This window comes from Platalea leucorodia, assembly GCF_965183815.1.
Source record: "Platalea leucorodia genome assembly, chromosome: 3".
In the NCBI taxonomy this organism is placed as follows: Eukaryota; Metazoa; Chordata; class Aves; order Pelecaniformes; family Threskiornithidae; genus Platalea; species Platalea leucorodia.
The window spans coordinates 77,768,034-77,790,562 of record NC_138825.1 but is presented as its reverse complement, the minus strand read 5'-3'; the positions used below and the strand labels follow the sequence as shown (position 1 = coordinate 77,790,562).

The following is a 22,529-nucleotide window of genomic DNA, read 5'->3' as shown; positions in this document are numbered from 1 at the left end:
ATACAATGGAGATGACCGCTTCAGTGACCTGCTGGCTGTCCTGTTGGCACAGTGCTGAAACCAAAGGCAACGGTGGCCAAACTCTTTGTCAATGAGATGTGCAGAGAAGTGAAATGACTATTAAAAAAAAAAAAAAAATCAACGGAAGGAATTTTATTTCAAAGAAATAAAGGTTGTTGACTGATAAAATGCTAACCATTTCCAAAAGTCTCCAATGCCTTTTTAGAAAACTCCAGGTTCTAATTTTGAAGCCTTGTTCGCCTACACCCTCTCACACACAAAAACATTATAAGCTGCTTATTTGATGTATGAAAAATGTAGAAAAAACATTTAAAGATAGCTGCTGTACTTTTCAAAATTTGATTTGTTATTAGGAACTAGCACTGAGAAAAATCAGCACTTGGACTATCATAGAATGAGTAAAACTTTTCCTGTACAAAGTGGATTAACTGATTTGTGAAGTTAAAAAGTTGTACTCATTGTATTTACAAAGAATAAAAATATATTGAATTTAAATTACTTTCCACTGTTCTTTTAATCCTTGTCCTTCTATTTCTGGATTAGTTTATTCCACTGTACCCTACTTACCAGGGAACAGAAATATTCTCTACTAAAATGGATTGCCTTGGATGCTGTGGAGTCTCCATCATCAGAGGTTTTAAAAAACAGGTTAGACAAACATTTAAGGAATAGCTTAGGTGATCCTGCATTGAGGTAAAGGGACTTTGAGGTCCCGCATAGAGCTGTTTTCTATAATTCAAATATACACCTGCTGCGAGGTTTCCTTCTCAAGGAGCTGACACAGCTTTTTCTAGGACACAATACTAAAAGGGTCAGAGGTCTAACCTAGTATAAGCCTTCCATTTCATGTTATTACGATTTCTAATATTGGTGAATCGTGCAGCTAACAAAGGGTGATGAGTACAAAAACACTGCTTCAATTAAAAAGATTCTGAGGTTTTATTAAGGAGTCCAGTTGTGTAATCACACCAAAGAAAGAGGTAAGCAACTCCCAGTGCACAGGAACAAGTTGGCAATAGGAGAAGGGAAATATAACATATCGTTCATATGGCAATAAGTTACCAAAGAGCCATGCACACTAAAATGACAGGTGGAAATGTACAGTGTATATCAAAGGCTCATTGGTTTTCAGTGTCAAGGAATACAGTTCACAAGTGAAATCCTAGCTCCGTTGACTCCAAGCACAAGAGTCTCATGCGTTTCAGAGGTCAAAGTTTTCACCCCATCTCTCTACCATTTGTGCAGCTTGCTAGGTCTCACATTCTGCCCTTTCCAAGACAGCCAGACCATAAAGTATACAAGACCATTCTTTTGATGAGTCAGGTGAGACGAAGTATGGACTATAGGACTTTGAAACATCTTCTATACAAGCCAGCATGGAGCACTTGAGAATGTGTTTACCACAGGGCACAGCATGTTCTTAGAAAAAACCAACAAACACTTTATGACATGTTCTTACTGCACCTGTAATCACCTTCAACCATCTTCTGCTCTCTATACTAAAAAGAACGGGACAGGGCAGAAAAATCACTTGTGGCTCTCCACTCCGTGACAATTCAGTTTATGAGCTAAAGAAGTTGAACCCACTACTGTGCAGAACCCATGACAGAACACTCGTTTCAGTAAGATTCATGCTGCTATCCTGGAGCAGCAATAAACATGAACTGCATCCACACTGCAAGGCAAATGCACTCTGCAGCATGCTGCAATCCCAGTCCCTAGATCACACAGGCTAGAGAATGCAACAGAGTGTACCGGCTTTCTCCCAGTTGCACAGAAGGTAGGGCAATGGGTGCACAGCCATATCTCACCCTCTTACCTGCAGGACCTAGCCCAGCTCACAAGCTGGGAACAACGCCCAGATCCCTGTGGTTTAGGCACAGCTAATCTCAGACCAGGTCTTCTTCCCAGTACTGCAGGTTGCACAGAAGCAGAATCAGTTACGCTACACTAGAATTAGGGTCTTTAGTTAGCCTTGAAGGACTGAAGGCCAGGTGAAATCCCAGAGCCCAGCACAGATGTCTTGTCAACCTCAGAGGTTAACACTCCAAAGTCCTTATTTGGAAATAGGAATACTTTGACATCAAGCATGCAGCTTTTCCCTCTTCAGCCTAATTTTTTTTTTTTCCCCCACAGCAGATGATACAGATTGTGTCATCATCTTTTAGGAGTAAGATGGAGCATTTACTCCCATTTCTGAAACAAGCTTCTCTCAGAAAAGAACATTTGAGAAAATAAAGAGAACACCTTACTAAGTATCTCAACTGAAATAATAAAACTTCATATACATTTAGCCCTTCTTTCCCCGTTTCCAAGAGTAACTCAACTTCCAACTGTGATTCAACAAGTACAGGGAATTTTAGAATTGATTTTACATTATCAAAAACTTCTTGAAAAGCTAGACTGCTTTGAAACACTAGACAGCTCTGGGCTGCAAGTGGGCTCTGTCAGTTTTGGTCCCTGGTTTCACAAATAGGACTGTTGGAGAGACTCAGCACAGTCTTTGTTAAGTACGAGGAGGAAAGAAAAATTATTTGAGCATCTAACTATTCAGTGTAGCTAGTCACTAGTACTACATATAATCCAGTCAGCCACCACTGTTTTGTCAGTTCAATCTTTTACATAGAGATTGCCATAAGTGAGGTTAATGGTCTTAAAGAAAACTAATAACTTTGCCAGTAAGTCTGTAGGATGTTCTCAACAGTGCTAAGAAGTATTATCAGAAGGAAAAAAGCAGCAGAGCCAAGTCCAAGCCAACATGTACTTTTACCAAATAGCACAAAACACTGGATCAGATTACTACTAGAATATTCTTGAATCTGTTTTCAAGATCTGGATAGGTAACTCCCATGTCATGTTCAGAAGCACTAAGGAAGCTTCTCCAGCCATAGAAGCATCTAGTGAGAAAGAAGACTTCAGCAGTGTTGCTTGCTAACTGCAGTTCAGGCATCAACCACCTGCATTTCACCAGTGGTCATGCAAGCACACTGCTAGAGCTTCCCCTTCCTTTAATGTTCAGGGAAGTGGTCTACAATCACGTCTTATAGCAGGCTGCTTGCATGACTTCATGTCTCTAATTGTATTGGTAGAGCAGAGTTACTTTAATCTAGAACTGAAGTTATATTATAGGTTATGTCAACATTCCTTTCTCTGTAGGATGGTATAATTTTCACTTGCTAGTTGAAGCTAGATTGATGCTTCTCATACCAAGTAGAAAGGTACTCTCTTCCCAAACATACTGAAGCCACAAATCTGTTGACTGCCTACCATGAATGGGGTTCCAGCTTTGGCTCTGCAACACATGAACAGCCTTCAATACCTTTATATATTCTTTAACGCTTAAGCAGTGAGTGCCAGCGTCTAAGGGTACTTAGTGCTGGCTGTTAGTAACACAAGATTACATTACAGAAGAGCATCACAGCAAGGCTGAAACACCAGTTCACTTAGTATAGTCAAGTCCCTGCTTCTCAGAAAGCATGAGATACCCCACACTCAAGGTCAAGAGTGACAAAACATTTGAAGTGCATTTTCACTTTTATTTCAAAACTTTAGACAAGTTACTTTAGTATATAAATTTGATTTTTTTCCTCTTACAGAATATAAAGATAATTCCCTCATTTACTTCAGTATAAAGTGTTTTACAAGCTTGAAGACAATTGCATAAGTGTTTCTCACACAGGGTATCAGAAATAAAGCAGTCTTTCTACAGAAGTTCAGACAGATGACTACCTCAGAAACAGCATAGCAGTTTAGTCAAATACAAGTGAACATGTGACACTACAACTGTGCAAGTTCAAGTAAGGCCAAGTCAGTAAACATTGTTAAGTCATTGCAAATAAGAGTAGAAAGGTTTGTGAGACATTGCAAGGGGTGGAGCGTCTCATAGTATAATACTCTTAAATCAAGGATTCAGAGGGATTTAGCTAGAAGACAAGTGAGTTCTTTAATGCTATAAAGCATATGCAAAGACCAAGCAGTGTACTGATGTTAGTGGAGACTTCGTGACTGTTTATCCTCAGCATGCTAAGACAAACTACAACCTCTTAAAACCAAGCATAAGAACCACTAATGTTTGAGAAGATGGTTTCAGAACTCAAGTATGTCTTATTTTGGATGGTGTGTAGTTTTTGTCTATTACTTCATCTTGTAAGAACATGTGAAGACAGCGCTCATTCTGTGCCAGTGGGTGGCCTGCAACCCTGGAGAGGAAAAAACAAGCATTAGTGCTAACAAATTGAGTCCATTTGCAGCTAGCCAGCAGAGCAAGGTTTTATACCAATAACCTACGGTTCTGCACTTAGGCAGAGATCCCACTTCCATTTCACTGTTGGTGACTAGAATGATGTCTGGCAGCAAGATCTGTCATTCTTCCCCAAATGAAGTTAGTCGATAGGAACCCTGATCATTTGGAAGCACGTTATGTCATCATCTGTCACCTGCAATTGAGGGGACTATCAAAGTGCCCATCCTAGCATCAGGAAATCTAGAGTCAAGCAAGCCAAGCGGATTTTTACAGGTCTTGATGCCTTTGACACAGAACACCTTTCTAAAGGCAGCTTAACCCAGTCTATTCAACAGCAGTTGGCCCAAGCAGAGTTAAAGACTTACTCCACCAGGGGGTGTGAAGGTCTTCTGAAGGCTCTGACACTTCAGAGCAGTGACTTACCATGGTCACTATTCCCAACACGAACAAGCAGCACTGATGCACAGCCAGAGGGTACTGGCCACTCTGTTAATTGCAGATGTCTATAGATACGAAACATAAGAGGCACAGAGCTTGTCTGCTCCAGAAGAGACCAGCACCTCTACTGTAGATTTAGTTTTGTTCCTCATACAGACTGAGCCACCATCCTTTTAACAGCAAAGGAGCTGAAATTGAATTAGAAGATACTCCCAAGCTTGGAAGAAAACCACAAAGTATTGCATTTCAACTCTTAAAATTTAACACACAGCCTTCTGTATAGGTAAAAATCCAAGAGAATCAGAATCCTTGGAAGTTTATCACTTATGGATATGAAAACCTAAAGCAGTTTGGTTTGAGAGAGTGGTTAGGCATTGGAACAGACTGCCCAGGGAAGTGGTACAACCACAGTCCCTGGAAGTATTCAAAAAAGACATGTGGATGTGGTGCTTAGGGACATGGTTTAGAGGGAGACCAGGCAGTTAGGCTAACAGGTTGGACTCGATCTCAGAGGTCCTTTCCAACCTTAGCAATTCTATGAAAGAAGTTACATCCAGTTTGGTCAATCAAGATAGGCTTCTTCCTTTAAGAGAGAAGGCCCCACATGCTCCCTAGGACAGCTTGTGTCAGCCTTAATGTCTCCATACCTCTCAGAACATTTCTACTCTGAATGGAGTTATCTAGTTGAACACATGCAATGCATAGTCAACTCCATTGGCTCAGCATCAGTACTTCCAGGCACTTTCGTGCCTTTTCTCCAAATGTATCTATTAGTGCTTATTCCACCACAGGACAGCTTGTAACTACTCACTTATCATTCAGAGTGTCCTTTAATGAGGAGGCTGAGCTTTCCTATTCAGCATTGATAGGTTTTATGACTGCACTTGAAATAATCTATCAATCTTGTCAGGTTCTAGTAAATGGGCAGCAGTCTCAAGCACTAGTTCACAAGGAGGACAGTCTGGAATAATTAGTTTCTTACCCATCAGACTGAAGTTGCTGGCCTTGAACTTCAAAAGAAAGATATACAGGAGAAGATGATGAGGCAGCAGCATATTCCTTCTCTGTTTCAGGAAGGCTTGCAAATTGGTGGCTGACTTGCAAGACTAGATCTGATCTCTCAGATGCATCTCTTGGTTTCACAGAAATACCTCACTCTGCATTGGCTTTTCCTGTGTTCTTCTCTAAGGTGAACTTTACACAGAGCAGCTGCTACTTCAAAAATTTTCATGTATCCCAAAGTCAGGTTCAGGGGGACAAGTTTGTTACAACATAGCTACCCCTGTGAATGTCATTGTAGGCAGTACTGATGGTAGTGCCAGCAGGCTGGCCCAAGAGAGCCAACTCAAATAAGCTGCACTACTGTGATTTAGTCCCTCTCGATTTTACATCTAGAGGGACAAAGCTTCTCAGTAACATCCTGGATATCAAGAACTGGCATTGGTGCATCAAGATCTTTTTTGGATACAGTGATATCAGTTATCTGAGGGACTCTTCTCTAGTTCTGGGAGCAAAGACCAGCTTTGAGAATGTAGTAATGTGACTGTATTAGGCAAATTAACTTCAGGACTAATTTCACTAGTACCCAGAGTACTTGGTAGAAATCTTAAAGCTTCTACATGGTTCAAAACTTTCATTAGTAATATTTGCTTGATGAATTGGTCATGCCATTAGAATAAATTGATGAGGTTGAATAGCTAGGAGTTTTCCCTGAAGAATCTTGTTGCAGCTGTACTCAAGCCTGCCACTACATCAATACCTACATTAACAGCCTGCTTTTATGTTTCAAAGGAGGAAAAATTGACCAAGAAATTTTACACTTCCACAAGATCAATGTATTAACTTGCTGTAGGACTGAACAAGTGATATGAGTAAACTAGCCACTCCATTTCTGTCAGCTATATTGAGTTTTTCAGAGATTCCAGTTAAGATGACTGCGTCACTATTCACTGCTTCAGAACATAAACAGCCCTCTTCCTCCCCATATTGCTAGACTCAGCATACAAAACTAAGTCCACTTCTTCCACATTTAACGTAGAGTCCCAAGCCTGCACGGGTGACAGTTGTACTTTACAGTCACGACTGCCTTGATTGTACAGCCTTAAAAAAACCCCCACATTCCATCTTACTATAAGCACATCTGCTTTCATGTAGTGTAAATGCAAAACTAGATGCCTTGGAAATTCATTCCACTTGTCTTTGAACAGAGGAAAGAGCATTCTGAAGCATTTTACTTGCTCAGAACCATTAGCAATACCTCTAAATTGAGATAACAAGTAACCACATGAAGAAAAACTTAACAGATTTTATACAGCCACACTTAGCTTACTTGCACAAGACAGACAGTTCTAGTGACTTAGTCACTTGCAACTCCAAGCCACATGCCTGAACTGACTAACAACAACTGACAAGCAGATGAAGTTCTGGCTTAACTCAGACATCCTCCGTCTCTGTTGAACAGCATGACTATTGAACAACATTTTAAAATGCTAGTGGAACTGACAAGCTTGAACTTTTAAAGGGAGCAGTCCCAAATCCAGTTGAAGTGTTGGCTCTAGAGATCAGAAGAGCTGGTTAACTGACAGTACTCTTATCCACTGTTTGGATCCACACTGTTAAAGAGATTAAAGTAGCTCTTCAGGTCACTATATGGAGAGCAGTTAGTGTCAGATGGTGCAAAAAAATAAGATGTTGTTACTATAATTTCTGCTCACCCTTTGAAAGGCAGTGACAAAACCCAAAATGCCTATCTCAAACCATATACTCAGGTGCATACCTCAGGTAGTGTTTTTACATTTCAGAAAGATTCTCATGATGATTATAGTAAATATGCATCATTACACAAGCTGATAATACCTCACATCTGCAATCAGAGTAAACTGCTGTAAGCCCACTGTAAGCTCCATTGTTCACCCAACGGAGGATACCTTTTCAGAAATTAAAAAGTAGAACTATTTTGAATGTTATAATTTTAGTAGTAATTTACATAAATTAACACCACTAACATTTATTTCAGCTGTTCAGGTCAGCATTAAGATATCCAAACTAAACACTAGATGAGCAATGTTAGTATGTCCTACTGCAAGATTATGTGAAAGTTATTTTTCCAAACCTAGTGCAGCTACCATAGTTAGAGGATTAGCAGTTTTAATTCAGTTTTCCAGAGCTGAGTTCTGGGTTTGTCTCCAGATAACTAGACCCAACACTTACTTGTTTATGAATTGTTCAAGAGCCTGCTTCCTTTCCTCTATAAAGGAATCATCGAATATGCCATCATCTCCTCGGAAGGGGAGCTGACGGAGAAGAGCTTTTCCTGGTAGAGGTGGTACCACAACCTGAAAGATTTAGAAAAGTGTCCTTAAGTGCAGCCTGTAAGTAACTTCATACACCTGCTGTGCCACCTCTTCCTCCTAGAGGACCCAACTCAATCACATCCTGAATGATGTAATAGAACATGACCAGAAGAACAGCATCTGCCATAGAGGTAAGTTGAATTCATGTAGTTTAACCCTGAATTAACTCAAAACCATTAAACGGCCTGTAGTGTTGTACAACTGAGGTTTGCTGAAAGTCAGTGTTTTAGTTCTGGACATTTTCAATCACAATATTTGCTCTATATGATATATATGCTTTACAACATAATGATAAAGTTTCAGCATCACTACTCTTTGCATGTCTATGAAGACTTGTATTTACCTTTCTTTTTACCCACCTTGCTTTCTCTTTCTAGTTCATTCCTTAGCCATTCAAAGTCACTGTATCTCCTTCTGACTGTAGATTCTTTCAATTTGAAGATAGGTAGATTTGTCTGAAAACAAGAACATAAGCTATTGATTAGACAAATTAGAAGTTTTGATAAGCAAAAGCAAGAAACAAGCTGTTACATTACAAATTAGTTCCACTTCAGCAACAACAACAGTATTGAGATACAGATAAAGCTCTATCTTGAGTGTATTTCTGTAAGCTACATGAGTAAGCTGTGCCTCAAACTGCTTAACTGCGGGCCTCATTTATACGGCATCCTAATCACTGGTATTTTGCCACCATATCACCCAGCAGAATAGCAGATTTGCTGGTCACTTGAGGAGATGTTCCTAAGGTTGCACAAGCATCTTCTATTCTTGCCGTCTCAGGAGCTGGATTCCCAATGCCAATATATGTACAGAACTGGGGAGAGGGAGAGGAGGAAGGAAGAAAAAGTCTTCTTAATCCACACAGGCTCCTGTTACTGCATTCAAGGAAGTGTTTCAGGTACCAGCATTGGACATTAACCAAGCTTCCTGTACTTTTTTTGCTATCTGATACAACATGGCCTCCAACATCTTTAAAAGAAAAACCATTAAGTCCTACAGTGAACCCACTCAGGACAGATGAAGCTGAATACTTGCTAGTACAAGCTGCCAAGTTTGGATAGCTTCAAAAAAGCCAACAAGGCTGAGATGCAACACAACATTCAGTGCTGATGAGTTCAGACTGTTTTGCTACAAACTTAAACCAAGCAGAGCTTGACAAGGCAAAACTTTCCTAAACAAGGCTAGGAGTCAGCAACCAACTCTAACACCCTCAAAAGAGACATCAAATGGAAGCCAGGCTATAACGCTGCACAAGACTATGTTAAATACATGAGCATTTTGATAGGTGTCATTACACTAACTTGTGTAAGAACATTTATTACTTCTATTCATTCTTGGGGTGCAGGGTTATCCCATTGTTGTAATCCAACTCGCATGTTATTTTAAGAATTGACATCGAGAGAGCACTCTCCTAATGACATCCCCAGAATGGAAAGCTCCAAGATCACAATCTGAAGCTTAACTACTGTTGAGATGGCAAACTGGCTAGCACATTACAAAAACATTTGTAGGAGTTAGAACCTACTAAAAGCAAGACCAAGAGTCTGTAATTGCCATACATAACCAGCACTAACAGAATAAAGCTTACTGTTGTCAGACTGCATATTCACTGTCTTATACACCTTGAAAGAAGACTCTTGAGGAGTACCCTAGGAAGCTGATGTTCACATAGGACTAAAGTTATCCCCAGTTTTTCTGTTGGCAGAAACACAGTAGTCACTCTCGGCCTGTACCTTCTGGTTTTTGTTGTTTTATTTTTTAAGTTGTAAGCCATCTCACTCAGCTTCTGGTCCCAGTTTGAGTGGATATGCCTGTATGATATCATTTGTAGGCTGTTATGCTTAAGCTATCATTGAGTGATACTTTTGGCTGCTCAAAATGGGTTTAATTGCAGAGATACTTTCCTGCACTAGGCAGGCCTATGACCACAGGTCATTGTATTACTGCCTGCCAATAATGAGTTTTTGGCTGTTGCAGTTCAAAAGTACTTGGGAAGTTAGCATAATGTGAAAGTACACAGCTATTTAGTCCATAATTTACAGATGATAAAGTACAGAACAGTATTTTGTTATGAAATCTCCTATTGCTAAATGTTTAAAAGTACTCAGGCTCTCCTTCCCAGGTAAAACACCGTTGATTGTACTAGTGACTAATAATAAAATTGCACTTATTATGTCAGAAGTCAGGCTTTATAAACAAACACTCTCATCTTGAGGATAAGAATACTCTACTCAAGAGTGAATAAAACTAGGTTCCTCCGAGTGCATGAAGGAGATTCCCAGAAGTGAAGTACTGGATTATTTTTCTCCAGTTTCAGCTATTGGCTTTTTAACCAAGTTCAGCCTTCCACATTACAACATCAACTCTTTGTCAGTGTCTCGGGTAGAAAGTCCTTTACAATATTTAGCATATAGGCTCTCACCTGCAGAAAATATTCCATTCTTCTCTCAAGTTACTTACACGAGGGATTAGAACTGAATAAAAGCTGCTAAAACCCAATGAGTTCCCAGGTCTTCAGGAACTCTTTTCATGCTTCCGGGCATGAAGTCTATAAAGTTAATCTCTAAACAACATATCACGCTTACAGGTACAATGTGGGGGTAGAAGTGACAATTGAGCTCATTTTACCTTCTATGTTCCCTTTTGAACTTTTGACATGCTAGCCCAGCTAGCAAGTTGGAGAAAAGGACAGTTAGAGTACTTGTTTTCCCTTTGAGTTGAAAAATCTTCTCCAATTTTGATCATAAGCACTGGAAATGTTCAAACAAAAGTATATGCTAGAAGGCTTCCATTAAATTAAGTGGCTTACAAGTCACAATTTGACAACTACATGCTGAAGGAAAGTGTGTGTCCCCCCGTCCTTTGGTCTGGGTACAAATTAGAGCTACCTGTTGAGATCAACTTCTAAACCTCATGTTCCTTAAAACCCAGGAACTGCAGCAATTCTCCTTCCTCCAGAAATCAGTACTGATAGGGCAGTGTTCTTCAGACATGCAGCTGTTAGAAAGGATCTATTTAAAAAAAAGCAATTTGAGAGTCCTCTTTTATACAGCTTAACCTATGTACACCTTAGGTCCCTATTTTTAACTCAGGATATATCCACACCTGAAGTTACTGTCTGTGCCTTTCTCATTAAGGATTATTATCCTGTTTGAGCAGACCACTTTTTCCTTCAGTAGGAAGGGTTTCTGCATGTCCTACTGCCTCCAACCATGGATAGATGGTTTTCATTGAGCAAGCCAGACAGCTGCTGAAGCATGGGCTATCACTGGGCAAGAATTTGGTAGAAGGAGACAACTCTAAGGTGTCAACAGAAACTTTAAATTTTTACTGAAGTGTCACTTCAAGACCATACAGCATATCGAAGTTATTCTCAGCTTCAGTTTGTTGAGTTATCCTTGTTTAGTCACTGAGGTGCCAGGAGCTATTCTGAACAGTTAGTGCTTTGTTTGCCTGCTAGAATAGAGATGAGACTAAGGCACAAAACTTGAAGTCAGGCTAGTTTCATTTTTTACAAGCATTTCTCCCCATGCTCATTCAGCATTATAGTGTCAGTTTTCTGGCCTGATGATCTGCTAAGTCTACTGTCATGAAACTTATGACCCAGTTTGGCACAGCTCCTGCAGCATAGCTCATTCCTCTGATAAATTCAGCATAATTACTGCAGCAATTGTTTCTTCAACAGTGTAACAATTAGTCTCATTTTTATCAAAAGCATTTTCAACTTCCGAGTCTGAAATCATGCCTCCTAGCAGTTTGAATGCAAGTCCTCAACCTGAAGGGATTATGCACTACCCAAGACATTAGACAACCAAAAGTCACTAGTTGGAATTGCAGATAAAGCATTATTCCAGAAGGACCAAAAACCAGCTCTGCCAAAGTCCCACATAGCCCAAAATCCTAAGCACAGAAAGATGCTAAGACAAGACAGATCCTCTCTAGCACTGTTTCTGTATCAGACTATATGTACACACCCATCAGGCTTTCTCTGACTACTGTCAAACTAACAGTTCGTATTCTGCTGGGTGAGTTAATGGCCAAGCCAGTACACTGGAATAAACATTGCCAGGGTTGGTGCCAAGTTAAATTACATAGTTAAACAGCAGATGACAAACCGAGACCCTTTAGTCACTCCTGCATTCCTCTGCTCAGAGGCCAAAAGAGTTTCTACAGTCATGTGGCTAGTGTTCAACAAACAGGGAATGGGAAGCAGTGGTTGCCCGTTAATAGATTTCGGGGCAAAACCTGCATTCGCAGAAAGCATGTTTCCTCAGCTACATTTATGTTATTATATTCAAACTACAAGTCCAACTCCCAGTTCAGGAGGTTCCCAATTCACCTCAGAAGCAAATGATAGTCCTAAGACAGTAGCTTGGATAACCAGATAACAGTCTTCTAGCTGTTACTACAGTCAATCCCCGAGCTATGCCCAGATAAAAGTTGAAAAATTGTTCATGTATATATGTGAGGAGACATTCACAAGCAGAATGCAAGTAGCTTGAGTACTAGTCAATACTGTCCATTCAGCTTCAGATATACAGCTCTCCAATGCAGCCATTCTGGTATACAAGTTACCTTACATGCAGGAGGAAGACTAGAGTACTTCATTTAAAATACATTAGTTTATAATTCTAGGTAATTTTAAGTGTTCTATTATCTAGACTAATTTATCCAGTGAGTGGAAAAAGCCTTGCAAACAGCCAGACTTGCTCCTACACATTTGTTTCTAGACAAATTGAATGTAAATAGCATTTGTGTTCCTTCAAAGAGCATACTGATGCTCCACAGATTGACTATGAATGTCACTGCGGCCCAGTCCACCCCCACAACTGCAATAACTCCACAGCTGTAGTTCTCCAGGATAGTTTGAGGTAAATTTGATTCATTTCCTCATCTGCCGATGTAACACTCAGCACTGCATTGCCCATGTCTCCCACTCCTAACAGACTGAGAATAGAGCTGCGCTGTTGCCATAGCACCTACTTTGATGTTGTCTTTTCAAGTAGGTTATGGTAGCCTTGATACAACTCTATTTCCATTAAAATAGAGTGAAAGTACTCTGCTCACTTTTGATACAAGTTTGTGGCCTTGACTCTCAGAAGCTAAATTCAAGCTTCTTACTATCTCTTCATACAAGCTGTAATCTTTGTCAAGAGACTACACCCTCTGGCTACATTTACAGTCAGCCAATGGGAGCTCTGGGATATCACAGTAAGTAGCATTCAGGGTGGATAAAAAAGTATTATGGTTTTCTTAACGCAAGAGCCTGCCCTCCTTTAGTACAAGAAACTGGCTCCAGCAGTCCACTGTTATTGCAGAAACCTTGCCAGTGGTTTGTTTCCTTCCCAACTTGACATAAGCAGCTACCTCCTCATTTCCTGCAATTATAAAAAGCAAGAAAGGTGGCAAACATGCTCCAAACTTCAGTTGCTAGAAGTTTAGATTTTTTGCTGTGTACTTTACTGAAGGAAAACCTCTTTCCCCACTGCAAAGGGTCAGATAAGAGATTGTTATTTTTCTAAGCTTCAGTCCTTTTGATCAAAGCAGAGTTCTACCTCCCTTTTTGTCTACTTGGTGTCCAGGCCTGCTGAAGGTACATTACATGCAAAAAATCTACAGTTAATACAACACTGAAAAATCTGACCATACGTATCCTCCCAAGTTTTAAACAATGCTGACTAAAGCTATACCAAGAGCCATAGAACTTCCCACTCCACAGTACTGAGACATGGAGCTAGGATGTTTTCCATCTTAAAGACCAAGGCAGTGAACTCCTAATAGCAACACAACCACAAAGACTATCAGTCTTTAGACAAGAGTTAACCTTTGCCAAGTCCAATGCCTTGAGCCTAGAGCCACTCTATGAAAATTAGTGTAAGGGTATCTGGGTTTTTGCCAAGCAGCATTATCATCACCTGATCAAGTTCACCAACGTCATGCACAGCTGAATTATGGTGTGCCATGGTCAAAAGGCTCCAAGCAGGGTAAGTCTAGAAAAACAGATTGTTTACTGATTCTTTATTCTGCAGGTTGCATCCTCAGAAGCCAAGGGTAAAAACAGGAGCCCACTTTAAGAAGGACACATGCACGCAAAGGCTTTTACAATACACAGACAGAATTAGTAACTCAAGATAATTATTTCAGGGTTAGCAAGCCAAAGCCTCCTTTGAAATACCAAGCAATTCTTTTTAAAGAGAAGAGACTGCTACTTTTACACAATTGCAAGGTATAACTCCCATATGCTCTGGTTTGGCCTACTGTAAGGTTACCATTCAGTTCTCATTGAGAAGGACTGAAGAGGGATCATGTTAAGTTGATGCTTTAGCATCATTAGCTGATATCTACCCACTGCGGTCAAATGGGGCCAACAAAATCGCAGTGAATTGCTACAACTGATAGTTTTTATCAGAAACAAAAGTTTTAACGTGCTTTGAGAGTTAGAGACAATCCAGTATACCTACACTTCACAAACTTGCAAGAAACAAGAGATAAATAACTAGTATAGAAGTAAGTATACCAAGTAGCAAAAAATTCTCTTCGTATTTCCAGTTTTATTGGAGCAGTAATATCCACTTTCTTAAAAAGCCACCTAACAGCTACAGAAATACCGACAGCTCCTGTTCATTAATGTGTAGTACATCTTAACACTTGGGGGGGCTGCAGCTTAGGCCCACAAAAATAGTCTCTGAAGCTTTATTTCCAGATATAGGGGTGGCTTTAAACCACTTAAGATATAGTTGATTTTCTTCTGGATTTTACACTAGCTTATAGTTATACTTTCAAGGTTGGCTTTGTGGCCAACACAAACTATACTGTCATGTGTGCCAGAAGATCTTCCCACAACAGGAGTTTTGAGCTGGATTCTCAAGAAATAGCCACAGAAGGAATATATTCGTGGACCTGTCTTCAGCTGGTACAATACTTGTTTTTGTATCTCGACCAGAAGGTTAGGGTTTCTCCATCCTTCTCAGATCAAAAAAGTTACAGCAGCAACAGCAACTTCAGACCCTTCACTCAGTGCTACAGCTCCATAGGGCATTCAGATTATGTACTTCCTAAAACAGCCTCTAGTAGTACAACTGGCATTGCATTACCAAGTGAAAAAACTTTAAAGAAAATACTTCCCAAACAGTTAGAAGCTCACAAATCTACACTGCATTATTTATTTCCCCAGATAAAAAACAGTAGAGACCTGAGTGCTGCAAAGTTCAAGCTGACACTTTTTTGGCAAGCCATCTAAAAATAAAGATGTTTCAAAATACTCTGGTATCACATGCCTACCTGGATCACAGCCATCTGTCCTACAAAGATTAGTCATTGTTCTGTTTGATTTGGTCTGCTCAGCACTGTACTAGATTGTCACGTATTAAGAGCGCACTCAAGGCCCACATTGTCTGCGCAGAAGTAAAAGGAGTCCAAGTCACCAGTTAAACTAATCTACTAATAAGAAGCACTATTCAGGGACTTGGTTATTTTATTTACACAGTAACAGACATCAACACCAAACTAGTTCAGTACCTTTGGACTAGGCTCTTGAACCTAGTTGAATCAAAAACCTCTACAGAAAAATCAGCTGCTCAGAGCAAATACATGCAATAGACTTGTAAACCCATTCTCCCTGCTTTGGAAGTTTCTTTCATCCAAGCCATTCCACTTCTATGTCTCCCTAGTCAGTGTCCTGGGAAGTTCTTAGCCTTCCAGCTATCCTTTTCTGAACTACTGCTCGAGGGAACAGTTATGTTTGTAAAGGTGCAGTACCTGGGCTGTAGAACAGAAAAACTAAGTCACCTGAATCAGTGCATTTTTATTCTTTGAAGAGGAGTCTAAAAATACCTATCTGGTAGCAGTGTCTAGAATATGGTATTAAAAGAGTAATTAACTACAGTTAGAGCAGACTTGCAGTGTGATGCAAGATTTGCAGTAGTAGAGCAATAGAGAATTAGTGCTGATTATGCATTCCTAAATACATCCACACTGAGTCAGTGTTTAGTCGTTACTCCACCACAAGCTTCACAGACTATGAAACTGAAAAATGCTGAAGTCAACTACGTGTACCACCAGATTTGACTCTTCTCATGGTGGGAGCAGAGTCTGCAACTTCAAATGCTGCCAAACACATGAAGGACAGGAAATTTGGTACTGTTCAAGGACAGAACATTTCAAAGACATTCACCAGATCAAGAGTGCCACTGTACAAAACCATAGCATAAGACATGTGCTTTCTGAGCAAGTTATACATTCGGTTCATTTACCATCTTAATCTGACTTGATTTGATCACAGAAGTCAGACTCAAATCAGTCAGTCACTCAAGTCAGACTACTACAAACATGCTGACATGCACATATTGTATCCAAGCTAGGTCTTGAAAAAATGGGTTAAGATGAGAACAGACTTCCAAAAGCAGCTCAAGTTTAGCTGTATTTTGATATATTTCCCCAATCTTTTGGCACCAATACTATTCTTAACACTGCAGGCACTTCACAGCCTGTATGTTCATTTCCTTCCCCAGACTGGGCCTACGTAGTCAAGAACCTCTGCAGTCTACAGAAGTCCTTCTGCAGAAGATACCAGAAAGGTGACTGCTGCCTTAAAGAGCATTGGCACCACCCAAGTGATGCATTTCACAACATCTGGAAGCACAGCAGCAAGGCATTACCTTTCTACACTTTAAGACAAGCCACTGAGCTGTGGAACCTCAACAAGCTAAGGTGCGCCTCAGTGCTAAGTTTAAGCATACTGATTAGAGGCAACAGGCCATTCAACATTAAAGAACAGAATTAAGAAGACAAAGGCTTTTTGTTTAACTTTGGTTTGACTAAATAGAACTCTTCCACTACTTTGACTAGTTGCTCCTGTAATGGGTATTTTATTTTAGTTCTAACTGTCAGTTTGAATATTAATGACTTCTCTCCAAGTTCTCACTAACCATAAACAGACAATCTAACCTTTTAGTCTAGGTGACAAACCCAGCTAAAATGGGCAGCACAGAAGTTATTTTTACAGAAATAAAAGATGAAGTGGTGTTAACAAAGGGGTATATTTCCAAATATAGCAAGTTCCTAGATATCCGTATGCTTTGTTGACAGTATTCTAACAAATGTGCTTATCTCCTATGGCACTGCTTTTACAGTCGGTGTACAGTTCTGAAGTGTGTCACCAGTTGCTGGGATCAGAGTTAGCTTGTAAAGCTTAAGTCTTGTCTCCTTAAAGGATATAGCAACTGAAGCTGTTGCACAGAATCTGTTTGAGCAAAGATGTTCCTATTGACCCACTTACCAGGAAAACTGTGTCTCAACTACAGCAGAAGTCAAATGATACCTGGAACTGGATTGAGGACTGCAGACATGCTGTAGGATGATAATATGACAACTGCCATTTGTTCTACATTTGCTTCCTGGAATTCAGAGAGAGGACTGGCTTACGGCCCATAAATAGTAACAGGTATGGGCATGCTCTTGCTGAGGAGTGTTGATATGCACAAGCCCACCCTGAAAAGGTGTAACAAGAAGGGAGGCACCACCCCTCTGGTAGCAATTCCGGAGTGAACAGCTAGTAAAGACTCATGAGAAACAGCATATGGTGTGCAAGGATATTTACATGGAGAACTTAACTGTTGGTTCACACTTTTCCTCAAGAGGCAAGGGCAGCAAAATAGTTTGTTGTGTTACTTTAGCAGGCAGTCCAGTTGATTATGTTAGTTTTAACCACTGCACAGTCACCATACTGTGATCATCTAGACACCTTTAGATGAGATGTCTGCTTTATCAAGTTCAATTTCACTAGAAAAAGCACTTGGAGCTTTATACCCTACTGCATTGTTCTCCTTTTTAGCTCACCCTAAGCCTTCACACAAAGGATACCTTAGAATGGTACAAATTCACTGCCTAATGCTGCTGATGGAAAGCAATTCTCAAGTACCCTGTCAAGAACATGACCCACTCAAATTTGCTATTTTAGCACTGCAGGCTGGCATTTTCCATCACTGAACATGACATTTGACTTTCATTGCCAAGCTGCACTGCAGTGGCATACTGCCACATTGTGTGCCTTATACTGATTGCTACAGTGGAAAGCTTTCTCTCATCACCTTGTTCAGTTTGCTGAGAACAGAATGTTATTTAATGCAAGTTCAGGCTCAGAAAGTCAACACTTTGGCCAACTGACCATCTGTGAAGTAAGCTGCCCCACTGGAAGTGCTGTATAGGTTCTACCTGCAGCACTCAGCTTAACTGCTTGTGAAAGTGCCATGCATTTACCATCATGCACAGCCATCCTACTAGCCTGCACAGAGACACACGCTATGAAAAACTTTCCTGAGTACTGAAATACAATTGACTTGCTTATCCAGTAGCATACTGCTAAGCAGTCTACCCAAAACTTTTGAGTTCCCCATTAGGCTTTCCACCTTCCACCAGAAGCTGATGAGTACAGCAATGCAAGAACTAAAGCATGAGGTTGTTCCACTTGTTGCTTTCCAAGCAATAGATATGCTCCAGCCGCAATACCAGTAGAAAGCTTGCCAGTAAAAGCTTTGGGGAAACCCATTGTATTTCACACAAGTACTTTTTGCAATATATTAGTTATCAGACATCAGTTCAAGAGTCTGCTAGCAAGCTCAGTCTTCACAAAAAAAGTTAAGCTTTGAGATTCAGGCAAAGCAATAAAGATAGAATTTCCCTTGGACCGAGTTTGTAAACACCATGACAATAGTACAAATCTAATTGCTTCAATGCAAACTTGAATCTCAGTGTCCTCTCCGACCATGTTTCTGGCTTAGCATGATCTCCAGCCATAACAGGAGGCTGTCCAATAGCTTTTACCAGAACTTGGCAGCAGTTAAGCCATCCATTTCTGCACCACTTAACATTTTAAAGTCGGTGCTAGTTGTAGACATAGCTTTCCAGATATGACACAAGTAACTCACTTCTTCTCAGGTTTGTTCTGCTGCCACTACTAGCGCTGCTGGGGGAAACCGCAAATGTCAGCTGCTACTTTCTGTGACCACAAGCAGTTGTCAAACCACAGAGGCTAGCTGGTGGCTGTTGTCTGCCATGCTCCAACAAGCAGCTTATAGGACGAGGCCCACCTTTTAGAAATACAGTACTACAGCAATTCAAGTCCAAACTCTTCTCCCATGCTGAAACTTGCATATTAGCAACCTGGTCTGTGTTCTGCTGAGAAGCAGTTAATTGATACAAGTTTAGACAGTGAACATAATTCTGCATGACTTGCATTACCTGCTCTATAGCCTTCCAGCATATAGAGACAAAACCCTCAATTTTACAGTTCATGATAGTTATGTATGTATACAGCATGGAGGCACTATGTGTACAGTAGTGCACAACTGGAAATGGAATGATCGTGTATTATAAGAGACAGTCCTGTATACAGGCATGCACAGATGCAAGTAAGGAAGGTGGAGGAAGCAATGTTTATATAGTAGTTGGACTGGGAGGAAGAACAGAGGAAGGTCACAGTACTATCACAGTGTATGTTTGTTCAAGTGACTTCTAGGTCTTCATTACAACAGGAATCCAGAATCTTCTACCCCAAACAGCACACAGGCTAAGAGTATCCTGTCTCAAAACCCATTTTTCTGCTTTCCTTTCTGCTGAAGAACTTCAATTGGGGTTTTTTAAAAAATTATTATTATTTTTTAATCCCAGCAAATTTGGTCTCATTCCCAAGGCCATCTCATAGCTAAGTCTCTTTTGTATCATCTTCCCTGGATCCAGCAATTCCAAATGCTCAGTCTCATGGAAAGAAAAGTCACCAGGAACTTAAGGCACAAATACTTCCCAGCAAGGTAGAGTTACATCTTTCTGCTAAGTGGACAGCTAGGGTCCTGATAAAGGCAGTGTAATGCAACACAAGTTGGCAAGTTCTAGTTTGTCCTCACATAGAGGCCAAACATAGGCCACAATTGTTTTAGTTTATTCTTCCTGCCCTATGGACACATCTTGAAACAAAAGAATAGCTACTGGACATGACAATTTAGGAGCATCAGAATTAAAGAAGTGTCTTCCCAAGTAGCTTTAGACCTCAGTTGATTTTGCTTCTTTAAAGTAAAGTTGCACTAAGCTGAGAACTTAGACCTTTAATACCAGAAAATTCGCACAGGGTTTTAGTCTTGTCTGAAGCACTTTAGCAACCAAGGCAGCAGCCCTCAGCTGAAGCCTTCCCTGGTGTCCAGTGAAAGAAGAACTCATATTGCAGAGAATGTGTGCAGAGTGTCAATGAGGCCTCTTCCCCCTCTATTACTGCCTGTAATAACTGACCAAGTTCAATCAGGTGTGACAGAATAAAGCTATACAAGGTAGTAGACTCAACCACAAGCTACAAAACAAGATAAAATTCTACAAGGTCATCTTTCTCAACCTAACTTATCCATAGCAGCACAGACTAAAAGGGTGCCCTGCCTCAAGCCCCTACCAGCCACAGGCAAGGACCATGCCATAGATATTGCATTTTTCTGTCCACTCCTCCAGGCCCTGTTTATGAAACTAGAAAGACCAGGGAACATAGTAATGACTTCACATAGCTTTTCTCAAGCTCAAGACTACTAGCCTTTGGGGCAAGTCAGTGAACATGGCCCTTCCAGCTAGGAAGGAGTCTAGTGCTACTAAGAATTTGATAGCACATGGTGAAAACCAGCCCTATTTATTAGGCACTCAATTTATACTTCAGGTACAAAAGAAAACAGGAAACCCTCCCCCACATACACTCACCTTATCACTTCGGCTAGCTTTGATCTAGCACGTGTGCCCACTAGACTTATTTACACATTCTCTAAGGGTTTCTGAGGCTGCTGGAATCCTGAACTTGGCCTCCTTCTTGAGGCAGGTCCACCCATATTACTACATCTCAGACAGCTGAGAGTTTGCCCTCTTCTATTTACTTAGAGACAGACAAGGGCTTGCTCGCAGCGTAGCAATATCTCAGTCTAATGGCAGTCGTGCACAGCAGTGCCAAATCTGTCCTTTGGTTATTGTAACCAAGATGCGTTGGTTTAGCTACCACCAGACCGCCAAGAGTTACCAGCTCCGGTCGCCGGCAGAAGCCGGGGCCTGCTCTCACGCCGGGGATGAAGTCCGCCGCTGCTCAGCCATCACCGCCCCAGCGCTGCTCACCGCCTTAGCTGTGAAACGGGCCCTGAAGGACGCGGCGGCCCCGGCCCCGGCCCGCCACCGCCGCCCCGGCCAGCCCCGGCCCCGGGGACACCCCTCCCGGTTACATAAGAGCCGGCCGGAGCCCGGTGAGCGGGACCGGCTCCAGCGCCGCCGCCCCCCCGCCGCCGGGCCAGACCGGGCCGTGCCGTGCCCTCACCTTGACGCGGATCTCGTAGGTGGTGAAGCGGCCGCGGCCCACCCCCACCGTCTGCGGGTTGCCCACGTCGATCTCCAGGAAGTTGCTGGGCGGCCCGTAGGCGTCGTTCAGATTCTGCGGCTTGCTGATCAGCCGCCGGGTGTCCGCGATCGTCTCGGCCATGGCGGAGCGGGCGCCTTGCCTTGCCTCCGGGGACGTGAGGAGCGAGCACCGAGCGCCGCCGCCCCGCGCCGCCCGCCCTCTTATCGCCCCGCGGCCAGCTGACTGCCCGGCAACGCGCACCCACGCCGCCGCCGCCAGCGGATGCGCCCGCCGCCCGCGCGCAAGGCATGCTGGGAATTGTAGTCCTCGGGGGCCGCCCCGCTCGCCGCGCCCGGCGCGGCCGCCCGCCGTCCGAACTACAGATCCCGGCGTGCGCGGGAGGTGTGGCGCGGCCGCCGTGAGAGCTGGCTTCTCGGGCCCGCCCGCCAGGCAGGCGGCGCGGTGGGCCGGGCGCAGGCTGTGGCGGCGGCAGGGAGGCTGCGTGGGGGGGCGGTGCGGGTCTTCCCGCAGATTTCCCCCTCCCTCCTCGGGGCCCGCAGTGAGTCCCCTTCTCTCGTCCAGGGAAGGAGCGGGGTCGCAGGGAGGTGGGGCCCCAGGCGGTGCGGGCGGCCCCGGGAGGGCCCGGCCCTCGGTGAGGTCGAGGCGGTAGCAGGATCATAGACAGGCAACGGCGATGCGGTTCAGTCAGCGCAGCAGCAATCTAACCGACTTTTTTAAAACCAAAGAAGGTTTTAACAACGCATGGCAATAATAATGCATTACTCCCGGCTGCAGCTTTTAACCTGTGGCCCTTAAAGAGTGCAGAAAGGAAGGATTGCTGTTCATGACGGGTGGGAACCCCAGGTAGGTTGGGTTGGTGTATCAGCCAGAAACATAACCTCGGTCTCGGTGTAAGACAATAAGAAATTATTTTTGCATCGGCATTGTCAGTGGACGTGAATGAAACTCTACACATCGAGATCAAGGAAAAAGGCAATGCCACAATCGAGCTCTGAAGTGGTGAGAGCCAGGATGAAAAGACTGGGTAGGAAATGCTGTATATGCAAGGTGTTAGGCAAAAGGAATCGGCCAGGTACAAACGTAGGCTGGAGCAGATGCCTACCAA

General features: G+C 42.2%; 1 protein-coding gene across 5 annotated transcripts; it reads right to left on the bottom strand.

Moving 5' to 3' along the window:
• Window positions 1-5: 5 nt before the first annotated feature.
• Window positions 6-21,686, bottom strand: SNX3 (sorting nexin 3). Of its 5 annotated transcripts, XR_014227548.1 has the most exons (5): window positions 21,383-21,686; window positions 8,415-8,510; window positions 7,913-8,037; window positions 4,688-4,890; window positions 4,130-4,220 (listed from the first exon to the last, which is right to left on the bottom strand). XR_014227548.1 is itself a non-coding variant. In XM_082305381.1 (4 exons), the coding sequence occupies exons 1-4, from the start codon at window positions 21,542-21,544 to the stop codon at window positions 21-23; spliced, it is 480 nt and encodes a 159-aa protein (XP_082161507.1). In that variant the 5' UTR covers window positions 21,545-21,686; the 3' UTR covers window positions 6-20. The 5 variants fall into 5 exon arrangements, 4 of the variants coding, with proteins under 4 accessions (XP_082161507.1, XP_082161506.1, XP_082161509.1 ...); XM_082305381.1 differs by lacking the exons at window positions 4,130-4,220; window positions 4,688-4,890 and adding an exon at window positions 6-117; XM_082305380.1 differs by lacking the exon at window positions 4,688-4,890 and having other exon boundaries at window positions 906-4,220.
• Between the last annotated feature and the right edge of the window lie 843 nt (window positions 21,687-22,529).

Bases quoted from the DNA above. Each gene is read 5' to 3' on its own strand.
- SNX3 (XM_082305380.1), bottom strand. From the start codon at position 21,544: ATGGCCGAGACGATCGCGGACACCCGGCGGCTGATCAGCAAGCCGCAG. The intron at 8,038-8,414 runs GTGGGTAAAAAG...TAAATCTTTCAG, and splicing joins AACTAGAAAGAGAAAGCAAG to GTTGTGGTACCACCTCTACC. The intron at 4,221-7,912 runs GTAAGTGTTGGG...TTTCCTCTCCAG, and splicing joins CTTGAACAATTCATAAACAA to GGTTGCAGGCCACCCACTGG.